The 14,872-nt window shown below is 54.0% G+C and overlaps 1 protein-coding gene across 1 annotated transcript; it reads right to left on the bottom strand.

The window, feature by feature from the left end:
• Positions 1-3,993: 3,993 nt before the first annotated feature.
• ATP1B2 (ATPase Na+/K+ transporting subunit beta 2) lies at positions 3,994-10,448 on the bottom strand. The gene is made up of 7 exons (XM_029928873.1): positions 9,723-10,448; positions 7,825-7,953; positions 7,365-7,469; positions 7,036-7,241; positions 6,780-6,836; positions 5,881-5,979; positions 3,994-5,771 (listed from the first exon to the last, which is right to left on the bottom strand). The coding sequence occupies exons 1-7, from the start codon at positions 9,832-9,834 to the stop codon at positions 5,607-5,609; spliced, it is 873 nt and encodes a 290-aa protein (XP_029784733.1). The 5' UTR covers positions 9,835-10,448; the 3' UTR covers positions 3,994-5,606.
• Positions 10,449-14,872: the final 4,424 nt, after the last annotated feature.

Below are 14,872 nucleotides of genomic sequence, written 5' to 3'. Positions count from 1 at the left end.
CTTCAGATTCTGTGTCTCCCTCTCTCTGCCCCGCCCCAGCTAGCACTCTGTCTCTGTCTCTCAAAAATAAGTAGTAAAAAAGGAGAAATAGAAACCAATGGAATATAGCATGCATCCTAAAAAAGATACAAATTGTTGAAAGAGAAAGCAAACTTGGTTGAAAAGGTAAGATCCAAAAGTAGGAGGTGGGAGTTTTTTTGATGTTTTTATTTTATTTTAGAGAGAGTGCAAGCAGGGAGGGTCAGAGAGAGGGAGACACAAAATCTGAAGCAGGCTCCAGATTCTGAGCTGTCAGCACAGCTGACATGGGGCTCGAACTCACAAACCATGAGATCATGACCTGAGCCGAAGTCAGATCGTTAACTGACTGGGCCACCCAGGCGCCCCCAAAAGCAGGAGTTTAGAGAAAAGATAAACCTATAAAAAGAGAAGGGGTGCCTGGCTGGCTCAGTCAGAAGAACATGCGGCTCTGATCTCAAGGTTATAAGTTTGAGCCCCATGTTGGGCTCAGAGTTTACTAAGAAAATGAAATAATAATAATTTTAAAAAACCTCAAGAGCTCGTTGAAAACACAGCAAAGACCATTGATTGGTCCAATGCAACTTAAACTATTCTGTGCCACAGGAAAAGAATGAAATCTCCAATTTATGTAAAGCTGTGGTTTCATTAATATAAAACCTGATAAAGACCTTAAAAATCTGGAAGCTAAGTTAACAACACAGATGCAAAACTCCTAACGTCGTACCACAATACATTAATGAATCAAAAGAAGGTTAACACTGTAAGTAAAAGTTTATTCCAGGAGCACAAAGTTGGTTTTGTAGAGAAATCTATCAACGCAATTCATTACATTAACAAATTAAGAAAGAAAAGTCTGATCATGTCAAGAGATGCTGAAAGGAATTTGATTAAATTTCAGCATCCATTCCTTTAAGAAAAACTTAATTAAAGAGTAGTGGAATACAAGGAGATATTATCCTAATGCTTAAACACTAAGATAATTTCAATTAAAATAACTATACAGAGATGCCTACTGACAATGTTATAATGCGTTCAAAGAGGATCAACGTGGGGCCCCTGGGCAGCCCAGTTGGTTAAGCGACCGACTTCTGCTCAGTTCATGATCTTGTAGTCCGTGAGTTCAAGCCCCGCATCGGGCTCTGTGCTGACAGCTTGGAGCCTGGAGCTGCTTCGGATTCTGCGTCTCCTATCTCTCTGCCCCTCCCCCACTCATGCCCTGCCTCTCTCTGTCTCAAAAATAAAAACACATTAAAAAAATTCGGGGCACCTGGGTGGCTCAGTCGGTTGAGTGTCCGACTTCGACCCAGGTCATGATCTCACAGTTCGTGGGTTTGAGCCCTGCGTCAGGCTCTGCGCTGACAGCTAGCTCAGAGCCTGGAGCCTGCTTCTGATTCGGTGTCTCCCTCTCTCTCTGCCCCTCCCCTGCTCATGATCTGTCTCTCAAAAATAAATAAATATTTAAAATTTAAAAAAAAATAAAAAATTCAAAAAGGGTCAAGAAAAGAAAGAAAACTGGTAAAGTATCTGTGTTTTTGATCATAGGACTATGCACCTAAGCGCTGTAGAGACCATAATAAACAACTCTTGGAATAAAGAGGATTTAATGATAGATAGATAGTAGATAAACATTTGTTTATCATCTCAGAAAAGCAGAGAGGGGAACCTAGCTGGCTCAGTCTGTGGAGCATGCAACTCTTGATCTCAGGGTCGGGAGTTTAAGCCCCGTGTTGGATGTAGAGATTACTAAAAAAAAATAAAATAAAATAAAAGGATGGAGGGAAACCTACTCACCTTGCTAGATAACAGAGCACACACTGTAAAACTACTGAAATCAAATGAATATAGTTTGGCATATGGGGCGCCTAGGTGGCTCAGTTGGTTAAGTGTCTGACTCTTGATTTCAGCTCAGATCATGATCTCACCATTGATGAGATCCAGCCCCGTTGGGCTCCGCACCCACAGTGTGGACCCTCCTTGAAATTCGCTCTCCCCCTCTCTCTGCTCCTCCCCCGCTCACTTTCTGTCTCTCTCTTTCTCTCAAAATGAATAAACATTAAAAAAATTTTTCCCCTTGGGGCTTCTGGATGGCTCAGTCAGCTGAGCATACAACTTCGGCTTAGGGAATGATCTCACAGTTCATGAGTTCAAGTCCCATGTTGGGCTCTGTGCTGACAGCTCAGAGCCTGCCTGGGATTCCCTCCCTCCTCTCTCTCTACCCACTGCCATGCTGTCTCTCTCAAACTAAGCAAAAAAACCTAAAAAAATAAAAATAATAAATAAATAAATATGCTTTATTATTGAGTAAACTCTACGTCCAAGGTTTGGCTCAAACTCACAACCCCAAGGTCAAAAACTGCACGCCCTACCAACTGAGCCAGCTAGACTCCCTAGATTTTTGAAAAGTAAAGCGAAGTCGACAAAACTAGAAAACTAAAATAAAAGTGGACTCCGAATTATGCCGTGCACAAAAAGAAACAAAAATTGGGAGAATTAAAGTTCAAGTAAAAATTTTAATGAAATGAAAATCCTGCCTCCCCCCAACACCCACAAAAATCTAGAAAAGAGGAATATACTCTAGTAACGGGACACCCAGAAACCACAAAGGACCAAACATGTGAAGACCTAACACTTTTTAACAGAAACAGTTGCCTGAGGGGGGCGGGGGTGCAGAATTTTGCAAGTCAGAAAACAGTTTCTATCCGTAGCTGTCAAGGAGCTTGGGCAAATTAAGAAGGGAAGAATGACCCAATGGAAAAAAATATTATGCAGCCACCTAGAACTATACATGCGTTTGAGCTCTACTGTGAAATAGTGGCACGAGACATTTATTGAGCATCAAACAGTGAAATGCACAAACGTGTATAATAAGACCCAGTTTAGGGGCGCCTGGGTGGCTCAGTCGGTTAAAGCCTCCGACTTCGGCTCAGGTCAGATCTCACGTTCGTGGGTTCGAGCCCCGCATCAGGCTCTGTGCTGACAGCCAGCTCAGAGCCTGGAGCCTGCTTCCGGTTCTGTGTCTCCTCTCTCTCTGCCCCTCCCCCTCTCATGCTCTGTCTCTCTCTGTATCAAAAATAAATAAAACTATAAAAAAAAAAAATAAGACCCAGTTCCGATATGAGAATGAGCACACCCAGCAGTCTGTGCGCGTGCACTTGCGTGTGCACACACAACTCATTCCTGTTATGATTGTGTGTGCAGATGCCTGTGTAATAAAGCAATTTTTCATGGCCAATACTAATTCATTGCAAGCAAACCACGGAAAATGAAGCCCAAGAAAATGAAAATTAACTCTAAACCTTCCCGGTATGTCACAGTAAACGTGGTTCTGCGGACCCGCGTCCCTTTTTTTCCCTACCCTCCTGTGTATACTTTTACCCCCAATTAGAACCGCAAGGGTTCATTCCGTTTTTTGAGCTCTGTTTCCTCCGGTCCACTTTTCCCACATCCCTGAGCGTTGCCAAGGCGGTTCTCTCTCTCCAACCAGCCCACCCTTCTAGGCTCTGAGAAACCTGCTACCGGAAGCCCCTCAGTAGAAAGCCAATGACCCCTGGGTTTTATCCTCACAGGACTCCTCCCCTCCCTGGAGGCACATGGTGATCTACCTGGTGTGTGAGTCTCTCCTGTGGGCCTCACCTCTCCCGTTAACCTGGGGAGCTCCGTGGGAGCAGGAAGTCTGCCTCTTTCATGAGTGTGTCTTCACGGTGCCTAGAATGCACACAGTAGGCGCTTTGTAAGTATCGCCGAACGAAGGGACGGAGGCTTCCTGCCTCTCTCCCTCTGAGCGATCTCAAAGATGGCACACGTGAAGGAGCGATCGGGGTGGGGTAGGTACTTGGACACTGCATGAAGAAGTCAAAGCTGGGAAGCAGGACCCCCAAGGCCCAGGTGACCCCCGAATCACACCCCGCCGCCCTCCCCTCCCTTCCCAGAGCTCTTCCAAACGCTCAGAAAGGAACAGCCCACACGCAGGGCTCCATGTGTGATATATATTTATATATATAATTGCTCTTATTTTATTGTACTTTATCTTCTTTTTACAGTAGATCTGACACAGGCATTAAATAACTGCAGAGAGAGACCACTGGAGCGAGGGGGATGCAGGAGAACATGGGGACCCCAAGGAGAGAGACTCAGATCCAGAGAGAGAGGGAAGGAGGGGAGGGTCCAGATGAGGGGGGGTGTGGGGAGACTGCAGTGTCAGAAAAGAAATGGGGAGTTAGAGAGGGCAGAAAGGAAGGGCACTCACACTCAAGAACACCAGAGGCCCCTCATGTAACATTCTATGGGCACTATGGGGTCATTTAAAAAACACCAAGGGGTCCCGAAGGAGATGGGGCCAAAAATTCAGAGCCTAGACTGGGGGGCTGCTTGCAGCGTTTAGGCTGACATGCGGAGGAGAGGGAGGGAGTTAGTGATTAGTGGACAACGTGCTACAAGAAGCCAAAGGCGGGGGGGGGGGGGGGGGGCCTCCGGGCCCAGGGGAAGGAGGTGAAATAGTCCCAGAGCCAGCTGTTTCCAAGGTGGCCACTGGGGACCCAGCCAAAATGGCTGCCCTCCCCCAGCGCTCCGGGCAAGTGGAACTTGAAGGATATTCTGGGAAAACAAACAGGGAAGCAGTGCGCCGTCGGCGGCAAAAAGCAAAGTGGATGTTCAGCCTAGGTCAACCCCATCCCTCCGAGGAGTGCCTGTGTGGATGACAGGAAGAGAACTTTCAAGAAGAACCAACCGGGACTCCTCTTCCAGACCCTCCTTCCCAGCTCGCGCCAGTCACCACAGGGTGAGAAGGAAAATGTGCCGGAAGACAGGGAAAAGGCCAGAGCCCCCTCGTCCTCAGTTTCAAACAGCTGTCTTTCAGAGGCAGGAAGGGGGATGGAGGGGGGTGGGGACACACCGCCAATGCTGGAGGAGCCGGGTAAGTCAAAAGCCATCGACGAGATAGTGACTGTGTCCATGAGGCAGAAAGCTTGGGAGAGACAGAGGAAGGTGTCTGCAAACCAGGGGTGAAATGAGATGGGGGGCAGGGGAGGTGGATGAGTGTGAAGGCAGGTGTGAAGGCGGGAGGGTTAGACGGTGGGTGTGGGGTGTGAAGGCAGATGCAAAGCTAGGTGTGCAGGTGGGAAGGTGAGAAGGTGGGGGGTGGAGGGGAAGGCGGCTGCAAGGGTGGGCAGGTGTGAAGGCGGGCGGGCAGGCATTTTCTATTGCTCTCCGGGGACAGCAAGGGTGGCGACACCACACTCAACAAGTGAACCAGAACCAGAACAGTCCCTAACTCCTCTGCCAGCAGGCCTTCCTGGGTTCCTGCCTCCCTGCCTCTGACTAAGCCGGAATCCGGAATCCGGAGAGGAGGAGAAAGGAGGGGAGGGGAGGGGAGGGGAGGGGAGGAGAGGGCGGAGACCGTGGGAAGGCAGGGAATCACATTGGCCTTCAGGCTGGGGTCACAAGGAAAGAAAAGGGGCGTGAGGCTCAAACAAGTCATAGCTCTGTTATAAAAAATACCTTTGGGGCGGGTGAGGGAGGGATCAGGAAGGGTCAGGGACATTCCAGAAGCATCCATAGGAAAGAGGTGGGGGCAGGAGGAAGGGGCCTCAGGTTTTGTTGATGCGGAGTTTGAAGGCCACGCGGCCCGCAAACTTGTCTCGCTCATCGTCCGTGGCGATGTTGGCGGCATTGATACGGCATTCTACGTTCACCTCCACATTGGGGGTCACGTTCAGGAACTTCACGGCCACCAGGGGCTGCGTGTAGTTCACCTGGGCCAGAGGAGGAGAGCAGAGGTCCAGGCCCTTGGCACTCAGCCTCCTCCCCAGGACCCTGCTCCCCTGGGGGGAGCCACCGGACCGGGCCACCCACAGCACTTACGTGGAACTTTTTGCCATAGTAGGGGAAGTACATGAGGTCGATGCTGCCGTTGGCGGGGAACATGACGAAGTTGCCGAGATTCTCAGCATCTTCATCTCGCTGTGGGGGGTGCAAGCGGGCAGGGGGAGAGCGGGTTAGGGATGGCAGGAACTGCCTCCAGACTTCCCTCAGTTCTTCCTTCACCCCAAGTATTTCTGTCTCAAATCTGTTTCCCTTGGGCTGTGAGTCTGTGTGTGCGTTTGCATGTGTGCGGGAGGGGCTGTCCTGTCTCTGCTGTCAGACTGGGGAGTCCTGAAGGATGCTAATGGCACTGGCGCCGCCCACGTCTACTCCCACACCACGTTCTTACCCCAGTCTCAGGAATCGGTTTCTGGAGCAGAGCCAAGAGAGAACAGATAAGTGAGTAAGGGCTCGGAAGGAAGGGGAGGGTGTGTGTGTGTGTGTGTGTGTGTGTGTGTGTGTGTGTGTAAAGAGGGACAGGAAGCCTCTAGAGAGGACAGAGGAGGGGGCCACAGGGCTCCTAGGACAGCTGAGTGGTGGCAGATGGTGCTAACTACCAGGTACCTAAAAAGAACTGAAGAGCGGGTAGCATACGGGAGGCAGAGCAGAAGATCCGGTGATCGGGGACCGGAGGAAGTGAAGGGTCAGGGAGAGAAGCAGAGGCCGAGGCTTGGGTGGAGTCAGAGAGGAGGGGTCTAGGCAGGCCCCTACATCCTACAGAGAAGCAAGAGTGGTGGGAGCCCCTTGGAGTCGGAGCTATGGTGGCGCCTGCTCTTACCCCCTTGTCCCTAGAGTGATGGGGCCTCTGACAGCAAAGAAGACCAAAAGACATGAATGAATCACACGGAAGCCAAGAAGGGCAGACAGATGGGCAGGTGGACAAGGCCCAAGAGACTCACCTTCCCCACACAGGTAACGTTCATGCTCTGATTTGCTCCCGCGTAGAAGTTGATGACCTGGAATGAAGAGGAGACAGCGAGGAGTCAGAGAAAGAGGATGGCAAAGACCCCCCCCAGCCTCCCCCCTCCACAGAACCTGGCTTCCAGTGGCCCCTCCCTCTTGTTCTCCCAGCTCCTCCAACATCCAAAAGTGTCTCCAGTGAAAGGAAGCAAATGCCAGCAGATGGCGGCCCCTGGTGACCAAGGTCACACGTACCCGGTTCATCTTGATGAAGACACAGGGCTGCCCGGTGCTGTAACCATAGTGGGTCGGGTCCCCGATGCCAGAGCAGTCGCCCAGCTGGGTTCGGTTGAACTGGCAGGCACGCTTCGGGTAGTTGAGGACCCCGTTATCTGGCTGTTCGTAATAGCGCCCAGGGCGGCAGACATCATTCTTTTGGGCTTGGATGGAATCGTTGTAAGCTACAGAGGCGGGGGGGGGGGGGGGGGGAGAGAGAGAGAGTCGTGGGGCCAGTGCTCTGCTTCCAGGGTCCCCCAGTCCCCTGCCCGAGCTCCTGCACCGCCACATTGCGGCCCCTGACTCACGCTCCAAGAACTTGTTGAGCTTCTGAACGTGTTGGTCCCAGCTTTCAGCATCACTGACATTGACAATGACATCAAGATTCTCAGTCTTGGGGCGAATCATCAAACCTACAGCAGACGAGTGGAGATCACATATATATATACACACATATACGTATACACATACCCGATGAAGGACCACACACGGAGGGAGAAAGATGGACACAGGCAACAGCAGGGCGATGGGTGGGGTGATGGTGGAGGAAACTTCCCGTGGACATACAGCGCTTTCCCAGATCACAAAGCTCTCAGCTGCGAGAAATGGGAAGGAAGGCAGACTTCCGGAACTTCCCCGCATGCGGTAACTGGGCCATTAGAACCAAGCCTCTCCAAACTGTGGGCGCTTCTCGGGCTCTAAGTTCTTTTCTGAAGGCTTGGGGGGCACGAGAACAGTCAGTGGCCGGCAGGGAGCCGCCTCACTCACCCGGTGTGGCCAGTCGGTCCTGGTACTTGGGGGTATGGTCGGAGACCGTCTGCAGCATGACCCACATGGTGAGGGTGAACATGGCCGTGAGGAAGCCATAGAAGACGAGGTAGAAGAGGAGGATAAAGGCTGAGGAGGAGGAAACAGGGTCAGCAGGTTCCAAGGCTCCCTCGATGAGCTCACCTGTCCCCACAGACCCCTCTCCCACTCAGACGGCCTGCACTGGGATGGGTCACAGAGTCTTGGGGACATCTGAGAGCCTTCCCTTGGGAGCAAAATGACACAAGCTGGAAACGGGCAGTTGTGTGTGGCTTCCGGCCAAGACTCCCAGCCCCCTCCGGTCCTAGGGCAGAGTGAAGCCCAACCTCTCGAAGGCCACAAGAGACCTAAATTCTCGTTGCTGGGACAACCCCAAGTCTAGGCCACAGTCATTCTGCATCAAATTACGTTCCCAACTTGTCAACCATTCATGGCCCTGAAAAGGCACAACATCTGTTACTGTTTCATGGGTCCTCGTGCTTAAAGCTGTCCAGCACGGTGACGTTCGAAGCTGGCACTGGCCACCATTCACAACCAAACTCTCAGCCCACCCCTCAGAGGGGGGACCCTCACATTCAGACAGCAAACTCTTCTCTCTCCTGGCGCCCCACAGAAGTCACACCTTGAACGTAGCTCCTGTCTAGCTACGAAATCTCTCAGAGCTGCCCAGAACCTTCAACAGTCACCCCCCTCCCCCAAGTTCATGCACAAGACCCAGGGAGAGGCGGTGAGTAAAGGCAGAATGTTCCAGAGGCCGCCCGGCAGGGAGCCTGTCCTTGCTGTTTGTGATATGTAACTCCAGTCACTCCTCAGCCTAGTGTTAAGTGACTGCTGTTGCCACCACCCAGGACCCCCTGTCCTTCCATTTGAGAAGACACTCCCCATGAAGCTTCTCCAGATTTCCCCAAGCCATCATGGGGCCGGAAGCTTCTCCAGATTTCCCCAAGCCATCATGGGGCTGGACTTCCCAGTTTCCTGAAGACAAGGACTGCCCTCGTGGGTGGGCTGATGGGAACAGTGTTCAACCAGTGTGGATGAATTGTAAATTGTGTCACAACAGGGTCCCCTATGCTTGACTTCCCAGCTTCACAATCCCTTCTGGAAGAACGCCACCTTTCACCTGCAGTCAAGCCCAGTACCAGACCCTCGACTAGAAACAACTCCCTCTACACGGCCTGAGCCGGGCTGTGGCTTGGGAAGGTCTCGTACTCTGCTGGATGATGTATGTGCACGCCTCGCCACTGGTCACCACTCCTCCCTCCCCTATGACATCTGAGCCTCCGACATCCAACCTCCGAGACCTCCCGGGGCCACCCCTCTCCAACAGCCCCCCACCCACAAAACAGCCACAGAGAAGCTCCAAACAGCAGCAGGATACTGACAACTTCCGCCGCGAAGAATCCCCCCACCCCCCCCACCTCTCCAAGACCCGCCCCCTCATGAATGTTCCCAGGGTCCAGGGGATGGGCACGAGCTAAAAATAGCGGGCTTGGCGAGCTAGTGAGAGCCAGAGGGAGGGAAGGGGCGCTCTTCTGGGGAAGGGGGGGCGGCCGTGTGCCCCGAGAGGGAGCGCCAGCGCCGCGACGCGGACACGCGGGCAGAGCCGGCGACCCCCCGCGCGAGGGGGCTCCGCGGGGGGCGGGAAGGCAGCAGTGACCTACTTTCTCCGCCTCCGCAGCGGCCGGGCCGTGGAGATTAGACCGGCGATTCGGCCCCCTCCCAGGCCGGAGCCCGGCAGGGGGCCGGACGCCGGGGGACCCGGCAGGGGACCCGGGGCCGAGCCCGCGGGACCCGGTGCCCCCCGGGGGCCGAGCCCTGAAGACCCCCGCCCCGCCTCACGAGAGGCCCGCCCTGCGTACCCCAGCTGGTCCCGGTGCGGCCCATGAACTGGTGCGTCCTCGGGTTCCACACGAACTCCTTCCACTCCTCAACCACCTGCCCGCAGCTCTTCTTCTCCTTCTGGATGACCATCTTGGCGGTGGGGGGCGAGTCCCGCGCGGGGCGGGGGGCTGCGGAGAAGCTGGGGTGCGGCGCGCGGAAGCCCCGCCACGCTCCGGAACGCGCGGGGAGCAAAGGCGGCGGGGGCGAGGGAGACCCTCCTCGGATGGGCAGCCGCTGCAAATTCCGGGGTGCACGGCCACGCGCTGCGGGGCGCTGGCAGCGCGGCGTAGGATGCACCGATCCTAGACCCCCCCCACACCTGCGATGAAAAGGGGGCTGTCAGAGCAGCGGAGGTTAGAAAGAGGAAGGGGTGCGATGCAGCCTCACCCCCCCCTCAACCTTCTAGAAACAAAATGAAAAGGGATGCAAAAATAGACGGCTGCAAAAGCCGAGCGAGACGCAGGAAAAATAGGGGTGCAAGGAGGCGAGGGAGGGGTGGGGGAGGGGGCTGCCCCGAAATCCAAGATGCAAAGAGCCTGTGGAAAGGGACCGGGTGGCCGCTCAAGGCTCCTCCGCCAAGCGGAGACCGCCACACCAGTGGTGGCTCGGCCGCGGGGGTGGGGCAGGGACGCGCAATTGGGGGACAGCCAGGGATGGGGGTCCCCTCGGGCGGAGGCTCCGCTCCTCAGCAGTGCGGGGCCGGCGGTCGTGGCGCGCAGTCTTTATACTAGGCGGCTGTGGGGGGCCCGCCCCCTTCCCACCCCCAGAAGCCCCGCCTCCTCGCCGCTGGCCCGGGCGACCTCATACATATGCAAATATGGAGAGCGGGATTGGGTCCGCCCCCCTGCCGCCGCTTTAAGACCCGGAGGTCTCTCCCCCCTCCCCCCACTCCAGGTACCAGACTGGATCAGGTGGATGGAGGGGCTAGAGGGCGTGTCCGGGCGGAGCAAAGGGAAGGAGAACCCCAGAGAGACGAAGAGCTGGAGAGGGAAGCCGAAGGGGCCCCTGGCCGCCCCGTTGGAGACTGAGATCCAAAGACGGACAGGGCCAAATGTGAGAGGGATAGAGAAAGAGCCAGAGACCAAGAAAAACAGAAGGCACCAGCCAGGGCACTAGACCAGCCGGGATGGAAGCTAGAACAGGACACAGAGGATGGACAGAGGCCACCACAGGAGGGAAATTGCCCTTGGGGGAGCAGCTACCAGGTCCCCCAACACCTTCTCCAATCCCACAGCCCTGGTTCTCTCCAAGCTGAGGGGCTTCCCCATGTCCCCACCCAACCCTCCCAACACCACCTCCCCAGCCCCTAGCATTGCCTGGAGACCCCAGCCCTGGACCCAGGTCTGCTCAGGTGTTGTGTCTCCCTCCCCCCCAGGTCTCAACTCCCCCTCCCCATTTGGCCATTAGGGTGGACAAACACTGCCCATTTGGGCACCTGCTAGCGACTGGGCAACTCTAGCCCTGGGGAGGCCATCTCGAAGTTCTCACCGGGCTCAAGAGACCCACAGTCTAGTGGGGAGGGGGGTACAAGGGCCTCTAAGGACCTTCTAGTTAAGAATCATTATCTATCTCTTTTCATCTCTCTTTAGATCCTGTCGCTGTGACTTGGAGAGGTGTTTCTTCTCCTTCGACTTTCCCCCAGTATCCTTGGCTCTCATCCTCACCTGTGCCCCTTCTGACTCTCGGGTTCGCCCTCAAATTCTCTCCCTCCAGCCCAGCTTCATGGACTCGGGGTCTGTTCAGACAAAGCCCCTGCTCCTCAGAATGGCCTTGTGCTTGGTTCAGTGCTCTGCTTTCACCACCTTATAACTCTTCATAGTTTTGTCTTTGAACTTGTAATTTGGGCATGAAGTCCAGAGGGACAATGGAGGATAGTGTGTGAGCCGAGGAGGTACACGGAATGTGCCACGTGCGTGGGCTCCAGTGGCCCCACCACGCGTGGGGGCTCAGAGAGACTCAGTGAGGACACGGCAAGTGTGTCATGCGCACAGCTGAGTAACGGGGTGCTGACAGCTGAGAGAGGCCACACTTCACATTCGAAGCAGAACCTGAACCCTGGAAGGCAACGGCCTTCTGGAAGACGCAGGTGACCAACCGCGTCTGCTGGTGACAATGAGAAGGAAGGAAAGGGGGACGTTGTTCCGCCCGTAATTCCGTTTGCTTCCAGTCCTTCTGTGCTCATCAGTAAGTCGAAGGCAGAAAAATGTGAATTTTTCTTTATATCGAACAACGTTAACTAGCAAAACCCCATGAGAAGTCGAGAAAAGAACCACAGAAGGAAGGAAAACATTTTCTCTTTCAGGACCGTGAACGGTGCTTTTTTCCCCGCTTCCTGACCGAGGTGATTCCACATCTTCGTTTGGCACCATGTCCTGCAACAGTGGGTCCTGCTTCAGTTTTTTCTACAGTCTCTGGATTAATTTTCTCCAGATACAGTTTTAATTAGGCCACTCCTCACCTCAAAGGTCCTCGCTGGCTTCCGGTTGCCCTGCAGGACGGAGTCCTGATTCTTTTGTCCAACCCTCAGCGCATTCCACCGCCTAGACCCAGCCTGCGTCCCCAGCCTCCTTTCCCACTAGGACCTGACTGGTCCTCTGCTGGAGCTGAGCTGGCCACTCCCAGGACGGGCTGTGCTCCCTCACTCCTGACTTCACACCTTTGTCCATTCCATTCCCTCCTCCTGGAAGGCGGCCCACCCTTCAGAGTCCAGCCCCAACTCCATTCATTCACTCAATGCGTATCTAATGAGCATTTACTTAGAGCCAGGCACTGTTCTGCTCCCTGGGCTCCTGGGACTCTCATTCCAATAAACAATGAAAACAAGCAAACAACTAAAACAATGTAGTGTAATATTATGCAGAAAAAATAAAACAGGGTGATGTGCCAGAATGCCCCTGGATGGGCAGGGAGGGCCTTACTGAAGAGCTAACGTTCAGTGTGAGACCCAAGGAACCCAAAGAACCACGGGACCTGAGGAGAAGAATCTTCCAGGAGGAGGAAAGTCTAAGTGCAAGAGCTGGGCTTCAGTGAGGGGAAGGCAAGGTTAATGTAGCAAGAGATCCGAGAGGTAGGAGCCAGAGCATTCAGGTCCTTGTAGGCCAAAGGGCATAGTTTGGATTTATTTTATGTTTATTTATTTTGGGGGGGTGCAGAACCATACACACACACACACACACACACACACACACACACACACAGAATCTGAAGCAGGCTCCAGTCTCTGAGCTGTCAGCACAGAGCCCGATGCGGGGCTTGACCTCACGGACCATGATGAGTTCAGGACCTGAGCTGATGTCAGATGCTCAACCGACTGAGCCACACAGGCGGCCCTGGGTATAGTTTGGATTTTACTCCAACCATCACAGAAGCAATTCTAGGGTTTTAAGCAAGGGAGGAGTACATTATGCAATTTCATGAAAATCACCCCGGCTGCTGTGTGGAGAGTGGCGTGCAGGAAGCAAGGAGACAGTTCGGAGGGCTTTGCAGCCATCTGTGCAGGAGATACAGGTGTTCCGGACGAGGGTAACAGGTGTGCAGGTGGAGATGCGAGGAGAGGTTCAGGATTCATGTCCGAAGTACAGTGATAGGAACAACGGGCGTGACAGAAAGAGAGGAATCAAGTCTAATGCCTGGGTTTTTGTCTTGAGTAACTGGGCTGAAAACTCGGGGTATATTATTTTTAAGTTTTATTTCTATTTGTTTTGAGAGAGCCAGAGAGCAGGCAGGGGAGGGGCAGAGAGAGAGGGAGACAGGAGGAGGGAGAGAATCCCAAGCAGCCTCCAGGCTCAGAGCCCAATGCCAATGCGGGGCTTGAACTCACGAAGCATGAGATCATGACCTGAGCCAAAAACAAGAGTTGGATGCTCACCTGACTGAGCTGCCAGGCGCCCCGACGCTTATGGTACGTTATCTTTTCAACTAGGTTGTGAGCATTTCGAGAACAGGCCTCTGACTTAGACTTCGTATAAACCCCCTATACCTGAGCAATCCAGAGTGCTGTGGAAAACGTCTGGCTGCCGCGTTGCGCTTAAACAAGCAATGGCGCCTTTTGCTACCTGCCCCTTCCTTCCGTGCGTTTCAGCAGCCGCCTGGCGTGTCTGTTGCTCCATGCACCTCTTCCCCTGTGAGGCTCAGCATGAGGAGGGGTGTGTGGGAGGGAGCACACCATTAACTTCAGCCTTGGTGTTCACTGGGAAATTAGGTAAGGAAGGAATGGGTGTCAAAGAACCCGGTCCTGCCTCCAGTGTCTCCAGAGAGAAGGAAGGGAATAAAAATGTGCACACCCTGTCTCCCAAATCCAGAGCCTGCCCGTCACAGGGTCGGGGCCCCCGGCTCCTCCTCCCCACCAAATCCCACGGATTCAGCTGTCTGGGTTTCCAACAAGATCGGTCTTTGCAGAGACAAGAACAAGGAAAGAAGAGAGCTCCAACACACGGATGTGGGTGTGAGGAGCGGGGACAGAGTTTCAAGGTGAAGAGACCTAGAGATGGACGGTGGTGAAGGTGGCCCGGAACTGAGACACGTGAACGCCACTGAGCCATCAAAATCGCTAAACCGGTAAATTTCAGCCAACCATACTCAAATAGAAAAAGATGGGAGATTAGGGTGCCTGGGTGGCTCAGTTGGTTGAGCCGTCTGACTCTTGATATCAGCTTAAGTCATGATCCCAGGGGTCGCGGGCTGGAGCCCACGCTGGGCTCCCGGTTGGGCGTGGAGCCTACTTAAACAACAAAAGAAAGTGGAGTGAGGGGGTAAACCAGGCCTGGAGTCTGTTGGGAATCCTGCCAAGTTCCGGAAAGGTCTGCAAGGGTGCAAGAGAGACAGGGGACACTGGGCAGGCACTGTAGGTGCCCTCGGTGGGGGCCTGGCAGAGTCTGTGTCAAAGCAAAGTCAGTCTTAATGAAAGAGTGTAGACAGCTCTGGATGGTAATCAGGAATCCTGGAATCTAGGACAGCCTGGAGAAAGAGAGGCTGGGGGCGCGGTGTCCTGGACGGGGTGGGGTGCAGGGGAAAGACAAAAGCCAGCCCCCTGGAGGATCCTCAGGGACACAAGTTCAGGAGACTGCTTCTCAGAACAACCCCTTGAAGGGAAGCCGGGTGTGTTTAGATCCTTTAACCTCCCTACCCA

This window comes from Suricata suricatta, chromosome 17 (assembly GCF_006229205.1).
Source record: "Suricata suricatta isolate VVHF042 chromosome 17, meerkat_22Aug2017_6uvM2_HiC, whole genome shotgun sequence".
Classification (NCBI taxonomy): Eukaryota; Metazoa; Chordata; class Mammalia; order Carnivora; family Herpestidae; genus Suricata; species Suricata suricatta.
Note: the sequence above shows the minus strand (reverse complement) of the source record. Positions and strands in the feature narration are given on the sequence as shown.

Bases quoted from the DNA above. Each gene is read 5' to 3' on its own strand.
- ATP1B2 (XM_029928873.1), bottom strand. From the start codon at position 9,834: ATGGTCATCCAGAAGGAGAAGAAGAGCTGCGGGCAGGTGGTTGAGGAG. The intron at 7,954-9,722 runs GTACGCAGGGCG...CCTCCTCCTCAG, and splicing joins CCGCACCGGGACCAGCTGGG to CCTTTATCCTCCTCTTCTAC. The intron at 7,470-7,824 runs GTGAGTGAGGCG...CGTCTGCTGTAG, and splicing joins GGACCGACTGGCCACACCGG to GTTTGATGATTCGCCCCAAG.